Below are 21,304 nucleotides of genomic sequence, written 5' to 3' on the forward strand. Positions count from 1 at the left end.
TTTTATCAGAAATGAAAATAAAACTTTTCATGAAATATTAAAAATTTCTACAAAATACGATATTATCTTGAATGCTCAACATTAGTTCACAATTCAATATAATGTAGTAACCTGTCTTTATACTACCACAGAGCAAAGCAGTTGCCACAAAAAGTTTTTATGTATGCGAGAAACCTAGCAAAAACTGCAAATTCAACTTGAATTTCAAATTCCAGCTGTTACTAAATCAAATAAAGTAATTCTATGACCGTTTTTTCTAAATTCCAGACAAAGTCGCACTCATCCCTATTCTACGCACGAATACATTTGCTATAAGTCGCAATAAATTGCTGTCGAGACTAAATTTTGAAGTTTGACGTGAACTATCTGAATACAGCATTTTATTCCCACTTCATACAAAGTGAGTGAAACGTTCTATGAAAAAAGTAGAATTAACACTTCCGCAACTGGGCCATCAAAAAAAAAAAAAAAAAAAAAATGATATAAAACAAATTACATAAGAAAGTATTCACCAGATTTGATGAATACTAATATATGTAAAAGAATATCAAAATATCACGTCTAGCAACATTTAATAAAAAAAAAATGAAAAGGAGAAAAATCTATCGCTGCCATATTTGATCAAGTAATTTTGAGCAAAGGATACATGTATGATGAGTCGCCATTGAATACAAAATCGATTTGAGACTGAAAAAATGATGACGTATGAAAAAACGATAAAGAGATCTTATTACGGAATCCATCTCATGTGAACTGAGATGATGGAATGGTTTGTAATCGATAATTCAAGAGAATATAATAAAAGATTAAAGTAGACACACTTATCACTGGAAATATTATGACATTCCTAAAGTCATCATTCGAAGTCTTGAATTAAAAGCAAAAACATCGTTATAATAAAGCACAGCAAATATTTTCTTCCTTTCACGTATTTTTAATGATTCAGATAGTGAATAAAATATTACATAACGATCACTAGTGGATCAGATTTACCTCATTTTTGCTGCCCGAAGAAATTATCCGTGAAACAACTGCGTTATTCTTACATATTCGGGCAATAGCAGCAGCTTCCTGCGCGATTTCATCATTACCGCTCAAACTTTCTAACTCACCTCGAGCCCAGTCAAATGCATCCGCTGCAATTGAGAAACACTTAGCTCCACCAAGCGCTCGCAACGATTCTATCCTGAAGTTCAAAAAATTATATCCTAACACTTAAATCAACGCCTTTAGTTATTTCAAATCGCTCCAAAAACCGGATTGGAAAACTTATCGCATACTCTCTGATTGAGAAGATAATGAGATACATCTTTTTTATTTTTGAAAATTTCATTACTCTAAAGTGAAACCAAAAAACCAAAAGATTACTGAAAATGAGATAAATCTTCACTACTGAACTTAGTTCTTCTTATCTATCAAAATCTAATTCTTAGAGTACTTCTTATTTACTCCTACACGGAAGTGTCAATTACAAAAAATATTATGCAATCGGGAATTATACGACAAAATGACCTTGAGATGTGGATATACTGAGCATATTCAACAAAAAGAGCAATGCGGAAAGTGACAGAGTTGAGAGACGAAAAAGGTGACATGCGATGCTCGAAACGAGACTGTTCCGTATCTGATAAAGGCATTCGAATCTTACCCGTTGCTATCAAAGCAACTGCCGCCTATAACATTTCAAAATATCCGTTACAAAAGTAATTTACCGCTATGCCATCGTCAAATATTTTGAAGTACTCAAAAAGGCAAAGTAAATGCACATAAAAACTAGAAAACTAGGAGCTAAGAGCATTTGTTAAGCACACATGAAAATGTTGTAAATAGCGATGAAATACGTCCCACTGACCAGTTAATTCCGACGATGATCGAAAGAGGTTTGCACAATAAAAATTAAAGCTGTGCAGAAATAGCTAACCATAAAAAATGCTTCGGCTACTTTAGCCTGTGCTCGATAAAATAATAAAAATCTTTGCTTTTCTACAGCTTTCTTCTTCATTTCAATTTCTTTCTTACACTTAGCCAATTTTTTGCGGTCACTTTTTTTCCGCACTTTCGACACTGCAAGATTATTTGCTTAACGGTATTCTGTTAATTGGAATTTCAAACAAACACCTCAGTCTTTTTTTGACTGATTTGCAATACTGCATTACATTTCTTAAAGCAGTATATGTATGTATTTATATCAAAGAACTTAGAAAAGCTCACTTCTTTTCTCGCCAGCAGCTACGAGCGTGACAGAACGGTCTAACGTATTGACTAACCATTTAAATATAATTTCACCTAAATACCTGTAAAAGACCATTTCTTTTTCCAAAAGTAAAGGGAAAAAAAATGCAACAATTAGTATAAGAAAAAGCCGAAAAGTTACTGCATAAGGAGAAAAAATCAAAAAATTATCCCATCTGTAACAGCTCTGGAAAAAGGAAAAAAAATCTATATTACTCAAGATCTGAAACTGAAGGGAATTAATTGATTATATAAATTCACCTCTACAATCAGCCGAAGATTTATTTGGAGAATTATAATTATAACTGAGGAAAAAATGAAAAGGCTCACCAATAAACATATGAGTACTCAAATGAGGCAAAGAGATCGAGGTAAAATGACAGATAGAAATGATATTTTATAAGAGATAATGTATGTAACATCACGAAAGACGTCAACGAGAGATTTATCGTTGCTTCCTGGCCGAAGTAATACAAATCAAATGCATTCTCCGCACGTTCAGCCTAAAACAAAAAACACATTTAACATAGCTTCAACTTTCTTGTTGCCTTACCTCGATAATGAAAAATGATCAAGTTTCAGGAGTTAAATAAAAACAGTTACTACCGTTAGATTGCATCACGCAAACTATTAAGCTTACAAGTTTTCAATCTGTTTTAAACAACTAAAATGGTCGAAGATGTCATCGTATCAAGAACAGAAACAAACCTCAGCTTGCAATGTCGAGAAATCTTCAATACAGCAGACAATTTTTTCACGTTGTCTAGCTGGATTCAGCCCAAACATTTGAATTACACCGAGAAAAACTTTTACTGAATCATTCACAAATTCTTCCCAGCACTCACGACACTGTTCAACGCTGAAGGCCTGACTCCTTCAACAAAATCAAAAATTATTCCACCACAAGCGCTTCAATATAATGATTCCTAAATAATTCAATAATGATTCTTAAACAACACAAAAAACTTCTTTAAACATGACAAGAGCATCAATCTCCCTTTTTTTGAGAGAGAGAAAGCAAAAGATGAAAGAATTATTTAGAAAAATTCGGCAGAGTTATTGACATTTATCAAGGATAAGAATGTTGATATTTTTAAAAATCTACATTGAATCAAGAACTGGTGGTGCAGCAAATATGCGAATTGAATCAACAATGACAGTGGAGAGCTGCACACGTCCCAAAATATTATCGTCACTGGGAAATAGAACCATCTGCAGCAGCGAACGGGATAAAACACAACTGTCTGCTAAGCTAAAGGTTCGCAAGTAATCCTAAAAATTGATAAGGCACGAAATTAAAATCAGTAGTACACAACTTCCTTAATTTTGAATTCCTAACATAGCTTCACAACTATAATTTCTATATATGATTTAGCACACTAATAAAAGCTTACTTCATTGTTCCTAATCTCAATTTGCAAAAAGAGTGAGTAAGCATTTTTAAACATAGATGAAGCAAATAGATGCCTCCAAAAAGAATTAATGCTTAGAGGTTTACAGTTTAATAGATTAGCAAATCTTTTCCAATGAAGTAAGAAAAAATTACAATTATGTCTTCAATATTAGAAATTTTTGAAGGCAATTCAGTGGTAATAGATGAAATTTTTGAACAAAGTTTTTTTAAATATCGTATAGTTTCCGTTCGATTTATCATCTTTGTATTCCGTGGAAATGTTGGCGGTAACTGCCTTCTGTTTATATCAGGTTCGAATGCCGGTAACCAAGCATAATCTTCTGTAGAAATAAAAACGTTAAAAGCAAGAAAAAAAAGTGTCAAAATATTGAGCGTTTGTTAAGCGAATAAACGAAATGGTTTCATAAAACTATGAATAAGTAAATATTTCAGTAAAATTCAGAAACCAACTATATCTACATCTGAGATACAGCATCAAAATCTCAAAGTGGAAAATTAAAATTAAACAAATAGAAGCATTATATAAAATACCATCATTCTTTTCCGGTGGTTGCAACCCCAAAGATATGGTTGATTCCATTTTGTCCAATAATAGACAAACAATGTTCAAATGTAAAGCACATTCTTCCAGATTGGGCCTACAGCTTGCTAGTTTTTATTTAAAAAACTCAAAATCATTGAGTTGGTAATGGAGAAAAAAATTGATCTTTTTCAGAAGAAAGAATTCCTGAACTATATTGAAACCTAATTAGTAGATTGACAAACAGAACAAAACAGATTTTTCTCATAAATTAACACGATTTAGTGTTAAGTAATTAGCAAAAGACATCTATTTCTAAGAATTTCTGGCTTACCTGAAATAATGAGAATTTGATCGAGAATAAGAATTCGTGGGAGAATGAACCAATAAACTGAGTGAAAGAAGCATAAAGCGAATGAATTGTATACGATATAGCACCGCATCCAGTAATTCCTGATTGGCTGGTTTTTGCTATAATGAAGTATTCTTTCTATAATTAATACGAGTTGTTAACGATAAACACACCATTTTCCTGCTTCTGTGAAGAATTGTTTACCGAAATCAGCTAATTCTTGTACCTTTTCCTTGCAAAAATATGTTTCATATTGTAGCTTCAAAAATTATTCCATTAATGAAAATCAAGTTTCTTCAGTCAATAGCTGTTGCAAAAAATGAAATAAACCCACTTTTATTCTCCGCTGCAAATCAATTTCAGTTGCTTTCAACGAACTCGTCAATTTAGGTATCGGCAACAGATGAAACTGTGCTGCATACCCATTAAAGTCTTCCTAAACGAATTAGTTTTACTTAACATAAAACTTATATATTTACGATGCAAACATTAAAAATGATTTAAGATATTCGAAAATTATCTGTCTAGAAATATAACGTCTTTTCCCGAACATGACATACCAATGTGGATAGCAAAAGCGCTCTGATAAACCGAAGAATCAACAAATTTCTAGTTATCGATAACGTTAATTTTAAATGCTAGTAACGAAGAGACTTAGTTTTCTAGAATTGAAAAACTGTTGTACTACCTTCAGCTTGTAAGGTTCTGGTGAAACTATTTTTATGTATGAATCCTGAAAATTACTACAGTAACTCAAGAATAATATTTGTTCCTCGTTAGAACGTTTAACAAGACCATCTTGAAAGAAAGGCAGCGCAGTAAAGGTTTCAAACAAGATAGAGCAATGAGTACTTCTTCATAAACAGATGCCATCTGTATAATATGACGAAAAACTGTTGTAAGCTCCAAAACACCATAAGAAAAAGCTGATAGCACAGAATCGGTTACTGAATCCATATGATTCAAGAAAACACATGTCAACAACTGCAAAATATCAATATTGGGATATATTATTTTAGAATAGACAGTAGTAGTGGATAAATATTCCGAATATTTTTTTGAATCTCTTTTGATATAAATATCATGAAGTAAGGTTGACTAATAAAATATAACCATAGTGTATTGTAACCTGTGTTTTCCAAATACGTTCTGGCAGTACAGTAGAAACATTTTCATGTAAAAAACACGTTAAAAAAACCACATCAAAAAAAAAAAAAAAACTACTTCATCTGCATTTGTTATCGAAAGATTCTTACCGTTTGTGCGATAGAATTCCCCTCAAGCCAAGAAATCAGTGAAGCTAACATAGCATCCATTGTTGCTATCATTTCCCGCTCATCCATACTGGTAATGTTTAGGCGACCAGATGCTATTAAACTTTCAAAAGCTGTCGATGGATCAAAAGGTTTCATGCCAATATCCATTTTTGGATCCATAAGCTCTACAACTTTTTTCTAGATGCTGTGAACCCTTTGCAAAAAATAAATTAATCCAGAAAATATAAATTCCTAATAATTCCAGTAATTTTGAAGCAAAAACAAAAGGAAAATTTTCGACTTTGCAAATAAAATAGAATTTTTACAACTAGGACATCAATATTTAAAACAATCGAGGACTGTCTTGAGATTTAACTTCGAACAGCAAGTTTGAAATGCTGCTCACAATGCAATAGTCTGGCGGTTATGAATGAGTAGGTCAAATCAAAACGTGCGTATAAAGAACTAACCTATTGCACTCATTGCCTCCGATAGTTGAAAATCATCAGCCATTACCAGTTCTCCATTGTTTAACTCTGAAACTTTCGTGAGGAAAAATTTGTAATGACATGAATACCATTGCTATGTTTCATTTATATATATATATATATATTTGCATATGTAACCAGCAAACTGAAGTGCCGTTTTACTTATTTCTTTCTCCCCTAAACTGGCTTTGAAAAATTTAGTTGGCCGTTTCTTCCACACTACCCAATTTAACTTTTCCCAAGCAATCTAAGAAAAAAAAAAAGAGAACATCAAACTTAAAACTCACTTTTACATTCCATAAAAAAGTCATCAGTAATATTAGCTATTGGAGCTGAAGGTTGAGAATGTGATGACTGTAAGCTCTCGTCACTGTTTCCTGCACATACAAGAGTCATACCATCAGAAATCAACCTTTGAAGCTCGTTAGACTGCGCCTCATCCTTTCCACTCATTCTAAAAACCTTACTTCCGTCAACATATTTTGAACCAATTGTATACCTAACATTATTCAATGCAACTAAAATTCCAGTAAGAGACACATTTCAGGAAAACTAATACCACCACGTCAGAAAGCAGAGTCATACAAATTATATTGTTTCACTCCATCAAAACTGAGGATGCGATAAATTCAGATGCAGCGATTACCTTCTAGAAATCACAAACCATTTTAGAAATACTACAAATTGAAATTAACGAAAAACCTAATTCTTTTCTTCACCTAACCAATAAATTCTCCTTGTCGCCAAAAAAAAAAAAAAAAAAAAAGGAGACGAGATAAGCTGTTTCCATATTTCGCTTCTGATAAATACCGATACAAAATGAGCAGGTAAATGAACATCATCGTTCCGTGAAATGTTTTTATTTTATTTATGGATGACAAGAAAATCTCAATACTTCCTTATGCACATCATATACTATATGAAACAAATAGAAAATAAGAAATCTCTCTACCGGTACCTTAAAAAAATCTCCAATAATGTAACACCGTTGAGGTAAGATATAATGGTTGAGGAAGAGAGCATTCTCGAATTCAGTTAAATGACAGCTTTGCCTTCAGGCAAACATTCCGAGGAGAATGTTTGCTTGAAATAACAGAGATAAACAATCATTGGATTTTTTAAATATCTAAGAAATTGAGAATGCGATAACTTCAGGGACAAAAGTTTGCGTCAAGTTCATCCTCTCTTCTTAAAATATGAAAAAATGTACAAACACAGTAAAAATTAAAACACAGTCTGAAGTTCCTGCTAAGCAATAACAACTACTTGATATATTCACATACAAGGCAATATTTCATATGATACTTGTTTGGTAAATGAAACTCTTTTCACTATGGCAGCCGGTCTAACAGAATTACTCAAAATAAAAACTGATAAACTACGACGAAACATGAAATTCTGCAGCTGAAACTACAATGACGTATACTGATTGTCGAAAGACTACCATTATTTAAAAATCTATTTTTTTGTTTTTCTTTTTTTTCTAAATGGTCAATAAAATTCAGCGGCTACTGGTAATCCGCTTGGCGAACAAAACTATGCAAAGTGAGAACACAATCAATCAGACAAATCAAAGGAACAGTAATGGTTAATAAGGGCAACAAGAGCAAAAGAAAATGTTCTAATACTGTTAATAAGTAATTATGACGACCCTGAGCAATGTCGAATATTTATAAGCTTTCAGTAAAATATCTTCAGGCTTTCAAAATAGGATCCGACCTCAAAGGATGTCACTGTAATCTATCAAGTTCAAAAAGTCTAAATCCCTCTAATCCACAGATTCTCAAACATGGTCTGGAATATTAATGAGCATTAAAGAAAAGAGCAATAACAAATCAAAATTTTATGAGTATGAACAATTAATTCATAATTTTGCTAACATGAATATGCATTTAGTCGCTAGATGGTTTACCGGTTCACAACGTATCAGAAAACTAACATTTCAATAAAGGATACAAATTTTTTCTAACTGAAATTCATTTTATCCTTTTAACTGAACATATCTTTTTAATTGGTCTATTTCTAATATTTGTTCAACATTTCTTTTTATTATCTAAATAAAACACAAACATTAATAAATGTGCTAAAGATTATTTGTCTACTTAACAAGAGCACCAGAAAAAATCAAGTAGAAACGATGGATCTTTTACCTTTCATATTAAGCAACACAGCCATCGCAATATAGTTTTTGCATGCTGAAAACTTTGTCCATGAAATGTCCGAGAAATCTCACAATTCTTAGCGAGATTTCTTTGAAATATAGAAATGCTAATGAGGAATTTTTTTATTTATAGAAAATGCAGATTGAACTATTGCTAGTTTTCTCCTCCATTTACAGCTCGTAAAGCTTGTTCGCAGACATAGAGATCCTCGTCAACATTTTCATTATATGGATCTATCAGCGAGGATACTGCATCACCCAATAACCGCTCAATTACATTGGCCACTGGATAACGCTTTCGTTTCCTCCGTTCCCGTTCCTTACTTCGTTCGAATTCTGAAACAGTTAAACTACCTACTTAACGTATGATTAAAAACATAAACCTTGTCCCTGCTGCCATACACTCTGTTAATCGTTGCCATTCATAGAAATGTAAAAGAACGGTGTTGCAGTTTTGCAGAATGACTGCGAAGAGAAATATATATCTACTTTATATATATAGGAGAAAAAGATAACACTATAGACATACATCACTAAAGAAACAAAAAAATGGGAAAAAACAGTACCTCGACAGAAATTTACATACTCCCTTACGCATTTTTTCATGTCATCATCTAGCTTTTGCATCCTTGTCCAAATATCTGTCTCGATCTTTTCATAAGCCATCCGTTTATTATTATTTAAATTCTGCTGGGCACACTCTAATTGACCGATAGTACGCCTCTTTAACGATTCAGTCCGCAACGCCCGAATAACTTCAATGTACTAAAATGTGCTTGCGTTCAAAACAGAACTGTGCCAGAACTAATAAACAATTGCATTTCTATAATGTGATTCGTATTATTTTCTTGTCTGTTTTGGGCTTTTAATAAAATTATATTCTTCATAGAAGGAACATTAAGATCTTACAAGCACAAAAAAAGTGTTGTATTTTACTATAGAAAAAGAAAAAAAAAGAAAATATACTAAAACTCATCCTAGACCTTCAGTTAGCATTATAAGAATCTACAAAAAATAGCAAAGCAAAACACTTCACCTGCAATCTATCATGATATTCCTTAAGAATTTCTTCCTTTTTCTTGATAAAATCTACTGCTTCTTGGCTCAAAACCTCAGCTTGTCTCTTTTCCAGCTATAACACATAAACGACAGTAGCAAATTATCTTATATTTATTAATAAAAATCTTAGACGGATGTAAAATTAAATTTCGGCAGGTTTAACAATCTTCACATAAAAATTTCACTCATTCACTCATTTCACTCATAGACTATGCCTACAAAACCTATCCCAAAGTCTAATTTATCAAAATCTGTACCCAGTGTTTATGCATGAAATTTATAATTACTTTTTGAACTTCACGTAGGAAACGAGAGAACGACAAATGTCGAAAAAAAAAAAAAAAAAAAAAAAGGAACAACCTGCTTCAATTTCTCAGCATAAAGCTTTTTTTTGGCCTCGATGAACAGTTTCTCAGCTAGAACGGTTCGCCAAGCATTCAATTCTCTTCTCTTTTCATATACAGATGGTTCAATCTCGCTTTCACTGTCAGAAGACTCCTGCATCTCCACTGTTATTTCTTCATCTTCAGACTTTTGAACAACTGTTGCCTGAAAGTAAAAGGAAACGAATATTCCAACTCTTTGATATGAGAAGAAAAAATGTTCAAAATAAAACAATAATGATAGAAGAATTTTATTTGCATACGTATCCCCAGTAAGCTTAACTTGAATCAACTGTAAAACTTCATCTCAGATTTCTTGAAAACTGCTTAACTTAATACAACTAATATTTCCAATAATCACTCCAACATCACAAATATCTCACTGACCAATTACATCAGTTTTTATTCACCCTTACCCTCTGCAAAATTCAATCATCACACTACCCATGCCCTTCCTCGCATTCGCGTGCAACATGTATGCAACATTACGTGTCGCGTGAAATGATACGGTATAGAGTAAAGGACAAAAGTTAGCTTCGGAAAATTGTAAGGAAATATATCACTTCGTGATATTGCACATACATACCTTTACGAATTCAAATAATTCCGGTTGCACATTCTCCTTATGATAGGCCATCTAAAATTTGAAAAATTAAATGTAATTAATTCCTTCCTTGAAACATAAAATCTGTTGGGGAGTGTTTGTGAGGAAAATGGGACTGCTAAAAAGGTATTAGGATTGATTGATTGATTGATTACTAAAAGATGACTAGAGAAGAAAAAAGAGCCCAGTGAATGAGTAGATGGTAAAGTGATGAAGGAGATGAAATGAAGAACAGTTGAGTGATGACGTATAGCAGTACATCAATAAAAAGCAAACAAAATATCTCAGTTCAACAATGAGATCAATTCATGGCTCTAAATTATGAACATTTTAAAATTTCTTATATCTTCTTTCAGGTTTTAGTCTTCGTACAAAATTCTCTTTTTTTTTTTAATCAGAAATAATTACAAATAAAAGAAATATATATATCTTAGTATTAAATCCTTAGTATAATTATTTTCCATCAGTGATATTATTATCAGTTTTCTTTTTTTTTTTTTTTTTCGAAGTATTTCATACCGACTTCATTTAGGCATCAAAATACAATTACCAATATTAATTTGACGTAAATAATTCAACAGAACAAGTAACTTTTTTTTTAATTTTTTTTTTTTTTTTTTGTATTTAAAAAATTTGTATTGAAAAATTTCGTGTGCTTATTTAATTCATACTCTTTTGTTCTTTTTTTTTTTTTTTATCCGCAATGTCATTTGTCCAGATTGTCATCTAATAAAATTTCGCTAAGCCATTAAAGGAAATGAAAAGAAAAAAGATATTAAACAGATACATTATACATAAATCATATTTCAAATTAAATTTAACAAAAAATGAATAAATTTTAAGTTAAACAAAACATTGGTATGTAGTGAATGAAGAAGTATACTTTGAAAATGTCATATTCCTTGGCCTTGAGTGACCAATCAGCCGACAAAAAGATATGCATCGTGTCGCGTTGACAAGTTTACACCAATTTCATCTGAAACGATAATGGTGGATAGATGATGAGTGAATGGATAGATGGATGGATGGATGGATGGATGGATGGATAGCAGTAGAAAATCGACCAATCGGTAATGAAAAGAGAATGGAAGAGAGAATGATGGAGTAATAAAGTTTATGAACATTGGAGCTTGAGAAGCGCAAAGAGTACAGATAGTTTGGGCACAACAAAACCGGAAATATCTTTCAGCTATCTATCTATCATCATTCGATATGATGGCATTCGGACAAATTGTTCATAGATGAATGAGATGAACGGTATAGAGAGAAGACAAGTAATGATGTCGTGATGAAGATAATTATGGAAAGTCTGTCAGTGTAGAAAGAACGAACTTCAATAAATCAGAGAGTAAAAAGAAATGAGTGTTGTCAACTTATCTTTCATATATCTATTTTTTTTTCCTTTTTAAATATATATCGAGTTTTGTTCTTCACATTTATATTTTCCAGATTACAATCAGTACCTCTATTTGATGAATTATAGTATTTGGATGAAGACTATAGAATACTTCAACAGATTAGTAGAAATAATATTTTAAAGTGCTTTCGATAAACTCTAGTTCTGGAAGTAATAATGAATGATGCAGACTACATCACTTCTCTTAACTAATAAGTTTTAACAATAATCTCATGACTCCCTGACACTAAAAAATTTCCATCCTGTCAGACAAAATAAGAAGAATGTTACTTACCGATAAAACTTCTCATTCTTTAGGAAAACCCTGATAGAAAGATAATGTAATTTTTACTTGAATTTGACCTTCCTGTCTCGTACTCTGGCAGCTATATTCTCAAGAGACATGCAATATTCAGCAACCATCACATCACTACTATAACCTGTTCCTTTATATGCTACCAGTTCAGTGCAGAAAGAAACTCTCACTGTTAACGTCACTCATCCTATCTTCCACTTCAACAATTACGTATTATAATACAATAGTGTATTTCATAGGTTAATACATTTCTTTTGGTTTGTTTTTAGAAGCTGTTTTACAGCATCAGCCTTGAGAAACGGAAAAATGTTTTGTTTAGATTTGATTACACATAGACAATTAAATATAAGCATAAAATAAGGATTTTTATAGTGAAATCAGTGAATAGGTTCAGAGAAGTGCAGTTACCAATCACCAAAAGAAATCATGAAAATAAGGAATTGAAAAGAAATTTGCAAAAATGTACAACATGATCTATGGGAAAAAAAATAACGCAAATACAATGCTTATGTTACTTGTAAACAGACATAGAACGATTTGCCTTGGAAGCAATTTTCATGAAAATTTTCACAAAAAATGTAGTTTCCTTTAAGAAATGAAAAGTTATAAAAGAAATTGAAATGGTCATCAGTGTAATACAATACATACAAGATTCAAATCTCGCATTAATCACAGATTAGTCAAACCAGTCACTAATATATATATATGCAACATACTTAAACAAGCAAAAACAGTCAGTAATGCATATCGGACATTTTGAATACATAGATAAATAAGGCTGCGATAAATTGAAAAAGATAACTAAAACATAGGTAATAGGAAAAATTTCCATCGAATTTATTATGATTACACTCTTTTCCCAGCTCTTCAATTGCAATTCAAGTGTTTTTAGATTAAACAAGAAAAAATAGTCTGTGCTATGCAAAGTTTTAAAGAAGAATTAGATTTGATAAACAAGATATGGATAGCTTTTGATATATTATTTATGCTCCTTTCTAAAATGGAAATTTAACAGCATGCGTGTCCACATATTCCACAAATTCTTCTCCATATGCTATGCAAATTTTCAGCAAAGCTTCACAATCATCTCTAGCATAATGGGCATCATAATCGCCACTTAACAACTGGAAAGAACATGAAAATTGGATTTTCAATTAAATTCAAAGTAATATAACTGAAACTTTTTTTTTTTTTTTTTTTTATGAAAAATCATCTCACAATCAATCTGAATCCATTTCACAATTGTGAGTGGTAATAGCTAAAAGCATTCATAGAAGCTTAAAAGTTTAAAACAAACAATGATCATATCATGCATTATAAGATTAAGGTATTGTACCTACGATAAACCAACTGGTTCATAAAATAAAGAAGTTTGGACCAGAAAAGTAATCATACATAATGTATAAATTTTATCACATATCAAAGCACTTCAAGTGTTTCTTAAAGTTTTTTTGTAAAGAATTATAGGCAAAAGACTTTAATGATAACCTGTTTATACATGGAATCCAATTTGAAGGCGCCTTTTTCACGAAAATATGCAATCGAAAAATGATTATTGAATAACCAGTCACCTTCATTCGAACGTCTAAAAATAAATCAATTCAAGCTAAACAAAAACAGTAATTCTGATATGAGTACAACAAGGATTTAAATTTGAAAAATCTTCGCAAATTAGCAACTAAAAGTTTACAAGATCTGTAAATCACAGTCTAAAATTTCGGTATCCCGGACAACAGAAATAACTTACTTGAAAAGATTCGGTAGAATACGTTTCTTCTTAGCTGGTGACCATTTCGTCGCACGGATAAAGTTTAATGGATGGTCATCTGATGTATGGATAAAAAGCTGCCTTCTAGCAGGTCTGTATATAAACATACTAGTAGAGAAGTAATCACATATAATATATAAATCCTAATTCTACGACAAGAAAATTAAACAGATTTACTTTTAATAAAATATGCGCCATACTGGAAAACACAAACACAGTTTTTGATAAGTGAAATTAATTCAATAGACCTTTTCGGTCCGATTCTAGTTGAACATTCAACCGGAACAACAAACGTGGTGGTATCTTGTGATTTCCAGCTAACAGTCGAACTGTCAGTCTTCAGTGCGCTTACAGAGATGCCCTCTACTTCGAGTGTCCCTGATCCTGATGGTTTAGAAATAATGTCCATATGAGTCCTTGAATTTACATCTACTGAACATGACGACATTTTCTGTGGTGATGGCAGTGGATTTTCACTATTCAGTTGTGGTGATACTACAACATAAAATTATTAGATACCCAGCATAATTTTTTTCCTGATTCCCTGATTCTGATGGTTAGAAATAATGTCCATATGAATTATTGTAAAAACATAAGAAGGGCATTTTAAAAAGTAAATTCTTTCTTCGTATCAACTTATTTTCATTATAACTAACAACATTACAAAATAGTCAAATATTGGATAACTTACAACGGCCCCAATCTAGCAGCTGAATGGCAGTCCGTAATTCGTCATGGAACTTCTTTTCCAGATCCAGAAACATCAAATAAGAATCTACAAAATAAACCTAAAACAAAGTGCTCATTCAATGAAATCAGATTTTTTGTCAATATGAAAGGAATTCAAAGCAAATAACACAGAAACAGATTTCTGAACTAAATATTTTAGGTGTCATTAAAGCTAGAAAGAAAAAATGACACCTGGTTAGGAATAGGACTGATATCCAGAAGACCACTTCGTTCAAACTCTGCGTATAATATACGAAAATCAAACCTTAAAAAGTCGCTGATTTAAATAATAAACAAACGTCTAATGTGTTAAGAAATAGTAATAGAAAGGTAGATGAGAGAAGAAACCTTAGTCCATTGTGAGCGATTATACAAACTGGCTTCCGCGTTTGTTCTAAAAAAAGTTTCAATCCTTTCCATTCCGTGGCAAAATCGTTCTTGTCTTCCAAGTCTTCCCGAGAGTAAACAAAAACTGAAAACATTCGCTTTTGACAAATATGACTGGAAATAAGGAAGGGCTAGGAACAAAAGAAGCCTAGGAATAAGGAAGGCAGAAGTGGTAACACCAATTTTATGACGGATGATAATATCATATGTGTAAAATAATGTTCTAAATGAGGGATAAAAAGTAAAGTGTAAAAGCTTGAAATTACCGCTACGTAGAAAGCGTCCTTTCTCGTACTCTGTCCATTCTTTCTGGTTCATTTTAGGTTTTATCTGCAAAATACAACATAGATATAATGTAACTAAAACACAATTGTTAACCTTAAATCTACTAAAAAGAAAATTTACCCCCTAATTATTCTGTAATACGCTTCGAAAACGGTCAATTAGAGAGACTGTTTATCGAACACATTAAAAATTCGTGATATCACTTACAGAAAATAAGGTATAACTCAGAAGTTATTGATTTTCGATTAAACTGAATGTACAGCACTGAAAACCTGTGCGGAATAGATGTTGCATGGAATTCGGAAACTACTGGATCTGGAACGAAGTGATGCTTGATCATCTGCCTCATCATTATTCATCACTGCATCCATCTTTCGAATCCCAGATAAAATTGCTTTTCTTGTAGCCGAAACAAGGCTGATTTCCATAATATGAGGGGCTTGATTGGAACTAGCTGAAACCATAAAAGAAGAAAATCTGTGGTCACATAAGTTAGTTAGGCTTTGGTTTTATATAGCATCTAGGGCTCAAATTAAATGAGTTATAACTCAGTGAACGTTGAAAGATTTAAATATTCCAAATAAACATGCAATATAAAAGAGACAAATAAAATACAAATTAACTAAGCCTGATATGATTGAGTAATATTTGAGACAAGTCCCTTTGACTGCCTGGAATTGGTGGATCATCCAGTGGATTCATTGCATCGATTGGGAAAAGTCCACTAGCCTCCACATCCAGAAATACGAATGACTGTATGGGACCAGAGACATGACTCACATTACCAGCCATCTAGTTGACCCAACTAAAATTTCCAAAGGTAATAAAATTCTCATAATTTATCAAAAGAACAAAGAGAATTTTTTGTAACTGACATTAAATCTATAAAACAAAGGCGATTGCAGCACCTTTTCCATGCTGAAATAAGCGAAACTCGAGAACAGTTAAGCACAAACGAATGTACCGCTCCATGATTCCATGTTTTTCTCATAACTTGAAGATCAAAATTTCGTCGAAAACTTTGCTATATATTAAAGCTTAAGCCCAGCACCATCAGCTGATTCTTCCTATACAACAAATACTGTCAGTTGAAGTTTATTTTATCAAGATTGTAGCAAAAAAAGAACAGATGTTCAAAATTATAGCTTGCTTCGGTCACGCTTTACACTTATTCTATGCTATTTTAATTACGGCAATTGATTTGTACATCATTTTCGTGAAATTTTCACGACTATCAAAAAACTGTGAAAAAAAAAATGTAATTTTACACATCTACAAATGGAATGTGAAGCGCATACTCTACAGTTTCTTCGCCAAGATTTTTGCAGCCGATATTAACTATTCTGTAAAACACGAAACTCCCGTTTTGAAAACAGTTCATAGCAATCACGAAAATAATTAATCAACAGAGAAAGAACACATGCCCGGAGGTAATTCTTCACTAATATTAACAACTTATTATCACAGCTTCACATTACTGAATTTTAGAATAGCAAATTCTTCAAACATGATAAGGAAATTCTGCAGATATTTTAAAAATCGCTGATAATTAGGAAATTAATTCTGATATGTATGAAACTGATGTAATAAGTCGTTACCAGCAGCTAAATATCCTTTTAAAATGAGCAGAAGTTCAGAAAAATCAATTGCAAAGAGCTAAAATATGCCGTAAAAATTACGTGTGCCGCAAGATTTATTTGCTCCCAAGCATATAAATGAATTACTTGTCATTATCTAATGCTACTAGAATTTAAGTGTGTTAAATGTAAATTCTTTAACAACATTAAAGACTTAAAAACAAAATTCCTTATACCTTCAGAAATTTGGAAGAGAAAACGTTGAAAAATTTTCATAGTTAAAGCCTGTAGGCTTTTTAGCTCCAAAAATAATTTCAAATTTTTCAATTGATGCAAAAAATAGGAATAGATATTATGACCAATTATACAATACAATTTAATCAAACCTAAGATAAAATATTTCATACATTTAAAACTGGAAAAGACACCCTGACTTTAACAATTAAAATATATAAGTTGACCTAAAAAATTTCTACAAATTTAGCAAAATAGTTCGTGGATCTTCAACTGAAGTTTTAATCTTTCGTAAAAAAGTGACTGCTTCGCGACCATCAATTAACCTGAAATACGTAAATCATACATGAAATGATTAATGCAGATGATTGTGTTGTTACACTGAACCAAGAAATATTCCATTTCAGATTATTTGAAAAATTATCTTGAATAAATTCCGAAAATAAGGTAACAATTTTACCTATGATCATACGTCAGTGCTATAGTCATCATAGGACGGATTTCAACCTTTCCATCTACTGCCACCGGTCGGTCAAAGACGCCATGCATCCCCAGAATTGCTGATTGTGGTGGATTGATGATTGGTGTTCCAGACACTGAACCAAAAACACCACCATTACTGATTGTGAACGTCCCACCTTCCATATCTTCGATTGCAAGTTTGCCGTCCCGAGCATAAAATCAAACGTTGAATTCAGCAAACTACTTATAAACCGAACTTCAGGAATTTTGTTATGAGACCACAGCTTGGTTTTACCTCCTACTATCCTACTTCTCCTTCTATACTTTTGGTCATTCGTCTTATTTATCATTTTAGCAAGAAAAGAATGTACGGCATTTTCAAAACAGTCAGAGCTCAAACTGATTAATATAAGACAAATCTATAGAAATCTTACGAAATCCTTGTGCGCTTCTCCCTTTATTTTCTATAAAGTCAAAAAAAAAGTTAGGTATCTGCAAGTAATAGGATAAAGATATGCCTTTATATTGAAAAAAAAAATTCCTAGTCATGGTTATAAAAATCAAAATACCAAAAAACTATAGAAACAGGAAAGTACTTTAATTGCATATTCATTCAGTGTCTTTTCGATGGCTGCATAATTCATTGTTTCAACATTACGCAGTACGGGCACTACCAGACCTTTCGGTGTAGCGACTGCAACTGACACGTCAATATAATGCCGATACAATATCTCGCCTTCATCGATTACTAAAATAAACAAAATTCCCATCTTTTCCGATTCACTTTATCAAAATTTTTATAATTATCGACCGATTTAACAGACCGAAGTTCTCCCGGTAGAAAATTAAGGTAGCAATATTAAAAAGACCATAAAAGTTCAGAAAGATAGAAATGAATCATATAGCTAGCAACGAATAATGGCAGGATTCAAAAAATTCAGATGATGGATCAAAATTTGAATCTTAATCCAACAGGAGACCTCAGAACATCAGATATAAGAAACTCACCAGCATTAACGGTGGGAAATTCTTGTAACGCATAAGCCGATGCTCGAATAAATGGCGACATCAATCCAATTTTAATGCCATATTTTGCGATGAATTCTTTTTGATAGCGTTTCCTCATTTCCAGTACATTGCTGAAAGTTTATCCTTCTGCCAATTTAAACTTTCTAAATTTAATTGAACACAGACAGTTTGTAATTGCTACAAGATAATTACAACTTTCTCCATAGGTGGAAACTTCTCGGAGTTAAATAAATTTTTTCTTCCTCAATCATATGATTCTTCAGTACAGGCTACTACACATTCCAAAATTACCTAACAAAGACTTGTTCGAAAATATTTTTAAAAAAGGCAGTACCTCATGTCCACTTCATTGAAAGTAGTAAGCATAGCGTAAGTGTTCTGAGCGTCTTTCAACCGCTGTGCTATTCTTAAACGCATTCGGTTCATTTTCACGCGTGTCTCATCTCTTGAACCAGTAAAAGGACTATGATCAGTGAGTGATGGTACTTTCTCTATAGGAGAATCTGGCTTAGGTTGGGAATACGATGGAAGAGGTGCAGCTGCAATTTTCATTGGAGATGGAGTGACTGGCTTTTCTGAAACACATCTCACATATGAATACGATAGTTCATTTTTCACAACTCGTTTATACCTAAAATTCCTTCTCGAGTCATTGCAGTTCTATGAATTTAAAATAGATCAGTTCTATAAATTCAAATTAGATGAATTCAAAAGTACAAGAATATTGAATGTAGCTCCTCACCTGGACTAGATGAAGGTGATGTCTGCACCGAATCAGCCTTTGGTGGTGGCGGAGTTTTTTCCTCTACTGGTTGCTTCGCTTCTTTTGTACTCTTAGCAGGTGCTTCTGAAAATACAATTACTCTGTAATCATTACAGTTTTACAAAAAACATCTTACAGTTTTTACAGACAGTAGTTTTTAATTGCCAAAGGTCTATAAATGCTGTTCTATAAGCTGGCAATTATGAATTTTTAACGTTTAAAAACCTTAAGCCTATATATATATATATATATATATATATATATATAGCATTATCAGTCTTTTACGAAAAGATGCATGGTTGGATCCGATCCAAACAAAGTGAAGTGACAAAAAGAGATATTTGAAAGGATACAAATGTAGTTCCCTAAAAATAAATCACGGCTTACCTCCTCCAACTTCTAGTTTATACAGTTTCTGATGTGCTGTTACTCGACCGCCATCTTCTACTAAAAGTTCGACTATTGTTCCTGACTGTGGGGATGGTACTTCTACGGTTGTCTAAAAAAAACATTTAATATTAGTAATCATTCTTTAACTAAAATAATATATATATATATTTTGATAAAACAAACTAAAAATAGAAGAGTTAACCTTATCAGTTTCAATCTCAGCAACCAAATCATCTCGATTGACAAATTCACCCTTTTCTGAAATCAGTCACATTCTAGAGATTATTTCAAAGTCAATAACTATTTAGAGTAAAAGTTACGATTTATAACATCCCGTTATTTACATAATCACCCTTTTTCTACAGCAAGCCTTTATTAATAATGAATGGCAAAATATCTAAGTAACTCAACTGAATAAATAAAATAAAAAAAAGAAACAAATTGATTTTTATGTAGAAACTAACGTTTCAACCATCTAATATCCCCTTCAGAGATCGACTCCGCGAAAGCAGGTCCTTCCACTTCTATGATATCAGCATCTAAAACTCAATGATTGATTTAAATATAAAATTTATTAAAGTATTAAAATTTTCGGCACAAGATAAGTTGTCAGGAAATTAGATTTACTTACAAAAATTATCTTTAATAATGTATTTATAAATGTGATTTCACTAAAACTGCAAAAAACAAACAGCATAATTGGCTCGTATGTAATTGTCCAACTACATCGAAATAATAAAACAACCGGTTTTGTTGAATCAGTGACTGTGGTACGGCAAAATATCTTCGGCATTGCGCAATACGTAGCTTGTTGAATAATAACTTGTTGAATAATAACTTTTTACCATTTGGCTGAAAACAATGCATGTAACATTAACAGTATCTAGACTGATTGATCAATGCATATCGCTGTTTTCCTTCGGTTTTCTTCAGCTAAATATAATTCAAGTAGCGTGCATCACTATGTAACACTTAGAATCTCACTTGCCCTTCTGGGTGGGAAGTGAAATATGGAAAAACGAACAAGGAGAAAGAATGCTTTTTGAAAGGTGGAAGAGCATAATGACAAGAAACTTCTTGCATCTAAAATAGACATAGAAATTTGAAATTATGATCTCTCTTTGGAAATAAAGAACTGTCATCCTTACGAAAAGCTTTTATGATGGCTTCTCTCTCTAGTATGGATTTATTCAAAACTACTAAAATCTAAAGCCACAAAAGATAAAGCAGAGACTGAAATACACTATAATACCAAGAAAGCTATCGGCAAAACTACTGTAACTACATGGTTTACATTACTGTCCTTCTATCTATCCTGTTGAAGCTACAAATCAGATTTAACGATAACAAAGAGATGAAAATCGGAACCTGATTCACCAGCACACGACTATACGCAGAAGCGGCACGTCGCAACATGGATTGGCGTTCTGTTGACAGCAAAAAAATACTTGTAGAACTTGAAAAATTGTAAGAATGGAATTCGGCTAAATTTGCTATTG

The 21,304-nt window shown here is 32.2% G+C and overlaps 5 protein-coding genes across 5 annotated transcripts; all 5 read right to left on the reverse strand.

The window, feature by feature from the left end:
* Positions 1-621: 621 nt before the first annotated feature.
* On the reverse strand, positions 622-6,715 carry Bma-natc-1 (corneal wound healing-related protein, putative; the record flags this gene model as incomplete). Its single annotated transcript, XM_001898341.2, has 16 exons — positions 622-687; positions 994-1,186; positions 1,513-1,673; positions 1,922-2,064; positions 2,212-2,294; positions 2,563-2,735; positions 2,941-3,106; positions 3,338-3,504; positions 3,779-3,966; positions 4,178-4,284; positions 4,501-4,637; positions 4,853-4,954; positions 5,371-5,502; positions 5,775-5,959; positions 6,245-6,310; positions 6,550-6,715. 16 exons carry the CDS (start codon positions 6,713-6,715, stop codon positions 622-624), a joined length of 2,235 nt encoding a protein of 744 aa, XP_001898376.1.
* A 1,862-nt stretch (positions 6,716-8,577) lies between these two features.
* Positions 8,578-11,412, reverse strand: Bm10507 (Uncharacterized protein; the record flags this gene model as incomplete). The annotated part of the gene is made up of 6 exons (XM_001898340.2): positions 8,578-8,759; positions 8,990-9,188; positions 9,460-9,555; positions 9,843-10,031; positions 10,452-10,502; positions 11,353-11,412. The coding sequence occupies 6 exons, from the start codon at positions 11,410-11,412 to the stop codon at positions 8,578-8,580; spliced, it is 777 nt and encodes a 258-aa protein (XP_001898375.2).
* A 1,764-nt stretch (positions 11,413-13,176) lies between these two features.
* On the reverse strand, positions 13,177-16,142 carry Bm6143 (Uncharacterized protein; the record flags this gene model as incomplete). The annotated part of the gene is made up of 10 exons (XM_001898339.1): positions 13,177-13,305; positions 13,670-13,766; positions 13,929-14,042; positions 14,198-14,444; positions 14,641-14,737; positions 14,871-14,943; positions 15,027-15,150; positions 15,332-15,395; positions 15,623-15,804; positions 15,974-16,142. The coding sequence occupies 10 exons, from the start codon at positions 16,140-16,142 to the stop codon at positions 13,177-13,179; spliced, it is 1,296 nt and encodes a 431-aa protein (XP_001898374.1).
* Positions 16,143-17,399: 1,257 nt separating this feature from the next.
* Positions 17,400-17,806, reverse strand: Bma-dlst-1.2 (Dihydrolipoyllysine-residue succinyltransferase component of 2-oxoglutarate dehydrogenase complex, mitochondrial precursor, putative; the record flags this gene model as incomplete). The annotated part of the gene is made up of 2 exons (XM_001898338.2): positions 17,400-17,487; positions 17,622-17,806. 2 exons carry the CDS (start codon positions 17,804-17,806, stop codon positions 17,400-17,402), a joined length of 273 nt encoding a protein of 90 aa, XP_001898373.1.
* A 377-nt stretch (positions 17,807-18,183) lies between these two features.
* Positions 18,184-21,221, reverse strand: Bma-dlst-1.1 (Uncharacterized protein; the record flags this gene model as incomplete). The annotated part of the gene is made up of 9 exons (XM_043082197.1): positions 18,184-18,371; positions 18,632-18,762; positions 18,987-19,227; positions 19,395-19,499; positions 19,803-19,914; positions 20,008-20,063; positions 20,270-20,344; positions 20,498-20,657; positions 21,174-21,221. The coding sequence occupies 9 exons, from the start codon at positions 21,219-21,221 to the stop codon at positions 18,184-18,186; spliced, it is 1,116 nt and encodes a 371-aa protein (XP_042938131.1).
* Between the last annotated feature and the right edge of the window lie 83 nt (positions 21,222-21,304).

The sequence above is a fragment of the Brugia malayi genome (genome assembly GCF_000002995.4).
Source record: "Brugia malayi strain FR3 genome assembly, contig: Bm_v4_Chr4_scaffold_001, whole genome shotgun sequence".
Lineage (NCBI taxonomy): Eukaryota > Metazoa > Nematoda > Chromadorea > Rhabditida > Onchocercidae > Brugia > Brugia malayi.